The 2762-nt window shown below is 43.9% G+C and overlaps 1 protein-coding gene across 1 annotated transcript; it reads right to left on the bottom strand.

Moving 5' to 3' along the window:
- Positions 1–267: 267 nt before the first annotated feature.
- On the bottom strand, positions 268–1779 carry ptger2b (prostaglandin E receptor 2b (subtype EP2)). The gene is made up of 2 exons (XM_045695242.2): positions 855–1779; positions 268–561 (listed from the first exon to the last, which is right to left on the bottom strand). Exons 1-2 carry the CDS (start codon positions 1647–1649, stop codon positions 268–270), a joined length of 1089 nt encoding a protein of 362 aa, XP_045551198.2. The 5' UTR covers positions 1650–1779.
- Between the last annotated feature and the right edge of the window lie 983 nt (positions 1780–2762).

Genomic DNA, 2762 nt, shown 5'->3' with positions numbered 1-2762 from the left:
ACACAATTTTTTTTTAAGAATGATTGGTTGACCAATAGTGCCTCGCACAATGCAGGTAATGGCTGCATGGTGCAGTTGATGAGAAGCAACTGAAGCGACTTGAAGACGACTTCATCAAGAACTGCATGACATTTGATCACATGATTTTTGTAAAGTTCATGTTGTCAGCAAGTTGGACCATTTTTATAACCATAATGCAACACACTTTGAAAGACGGTGACCAGTGATGGTCAACGACTTGACGAAAGTGATCCGCTCCAACGAGCCCTATGTCTTCTCCACTCCCTCCATTTCGTCGTTCTGAAGCTCGATAAGTGGGCTTGGCAGAGGGAGTTTGGGCCCAACTGGGAGAGACTTTTCCTGGGGGAATGTGGGGGCCTCTGGAGGCTTCTGGGCCTTACTCAGTGTCAGCTTTCTCCAGAGGAAGCGCAGCACTGATGGCCTGAGGATGATGAACACCCAAGGGTTGATGATGGAGTTGAAGGACAGCAGGCGAAGCGCAGCGAGATCGGTGGCATGGCTCTTCTTTGACCTGCCTGTAAAGTTGACATACACACGGAGCTATATAGGGGGAAAAGAGAAAAGGCATCACAGTCGGTTATTCAGAATTTCAAAATCAACAAAACCATATAATGGTCATCAATTAAGACAGACCAAATGTTTCATTATTATTTATTACAGGCCAGGTAGTATTGGTTGTAGTAAGTAGGCTTAGGCTATAACAGGTGCAAGAAAACTACAGAAGCAGAAGTGGTGACGTCAAAGACCACAAGAAAAACCTCCACTGCACATTCGACTGTCTCAATATTTTCTAAATTTAGACCAGCTTTATCGAAACGAAAGATCTTACTTACCACTAAAGGAAACGAACAGATGACGAAAGCCACTGTTATGAACACCAGTAGCAGAAGATGCTCCACTTCCTCAGTCATAGCGAAGGATTTTTGGTAGAACCGTATCCGTCGCGTAACTCCCCCACGGTGCGATTTGTACCTCCGATACATTATAATCAAATGGTAGACGACAGATAAGTTACTAATTACTGTCGTCGAAATCATGATAAGAGCCAATGACGCATACACACCGACGTATACTTTGTGTTTGGTCTCGTTTGGGTTCATATCAAAGAAGCACCAATTCCCCGGGCAATATTGGACGTAATCTCCAAAGCCCATAAAAGGTGCTAGGCAGAAGAAGATGCAGACCAGATAGATGAGTGGAATGGTGATGTAGCCGCAGCGCTTTGTCAAGTGCCGCTCGTAAAAGAACGGCTGTCCAAATGAGAGGTAGCGCTCCAAAGCCATGGCGCACAGAATGGCCAACGTGGCGAGGCTGAAAAAAGTCAAGCTGAACCCAAAGTAGGCGCATACTGCTCTGTTTTTACTCATATCTACCAAGGTCCTGTTTTGTGTATAAGAGGCTAGTGCAAGAGGACTGATGGAGAAGGAACCTAGTAGATCTGTAATCACCAGCGCAGTCACCAGCACCTGGAACAAGGATGGACTTTGCCGCCGGCGCCGCATCTCCAAAAGGACCAAGGCGATTAAAATGCCTAGTACCTCCGCAGTGAAGATTGCCGCGGATATATAGGGATTCCCGGACGAGACAGTGACTCTGTCATGGCAGGTTATATTATCATTGTATTCCATAACAACTGGTCGTAGCCTACTTCCATCAGCTTGAACTGATAAATGTCCCTTCTGCGCACATCAGTGCACACAAAATAGGAATAAATCCGCATCCAACTCGTTGACTGCCATGAGAAATGAGGCTCATGCTGGCTCCTCTGGTGTCAACAAAAACTGATGTTAATCTTTCCGGCCCAACCCAGTCACCCACCCACTCACACACAACCATGTGTGTTATGCTGCTGAGAGTGCAGTACTATCACACACTGTCAGCCCACTCAGAATGGAGAGGGTGCCCCCCCTGCAGCATTTAATTTGTTTGCGTTTTTAGTTCATTTACATTTTTAAAATATTTTTTGTAGGCCTGTACTGATAAATGCCACTATTGTTGGCATATGCAGACTTCGTTTGTATAGGGCTGCAAGTCAATGGAGGTGGCTGGTGGCAGGGTAGTAATGGCTGGAAACGAATTTATGGGCGTGTATATCAAACACATCCAACAAACGGTTTCCATGTGTTTGATACCATTCCATTCTAGCCATTACTTTGAGCAGTCCTCCCCAAACCTGCCTCCTCTTCTTTCCGGGATGGGTTTTTCATGAAGAAGATGCTGAATAAAGATAACGTATAAAGATAATGTAGAAGACAAGGCATGCATACATGACTGTAAGTCACTTTGAAAAAAGTATCTGCTAAATGGCAAATGTTGTTATTAATATATTATAGATAAGAGCAATCTGACAGAGGTTTCACATGTATGGAATGAATCACAATTATCCCATCTCAGTAAGACTGTCAACCAAAGACAATATATCAGTTCTATATCTATGCTGTCAATGGTCAACCATCCCATACAAACCAATAGCTCTGGGGCTGTATGTATCAAGCATCAAAGTGCAAATCAAGGATCAGTTCCCGCCCCATGTCCATGTAATCTTATTCATTATCATCTAAAAAGCTAAATTGATCCTAAATCAGTACTTGTACTCTGAAACCTTTTATGAATACTGGTCCAAATAGTAAAACATATATCAGAGGCCTATATTTCAGATTTCATATCTGGTGTATGACGTGTCCTAAGAGCAGAATTCAGCTCAGCTGTTGACCGCTGTGGACTTTCTCCACTAGATGGCG

This window comes from Salmo salar, chromosome 15 (assembly GCF_965601325.2).
Source record: "Salmo salar chromosome 15, fSalSal1, whole genome shotgun sequence".
NCBI classification, from domain to species: domain Eukaryota; kingdom Metazoa; phylum Chordata; class Actinopteri; order Salmoniformes; family Salmonidae; genus Salmo; species Salmo salar.
This window is presented reverse-complemented; position numbering and strand designations above follow the sequence as displayed.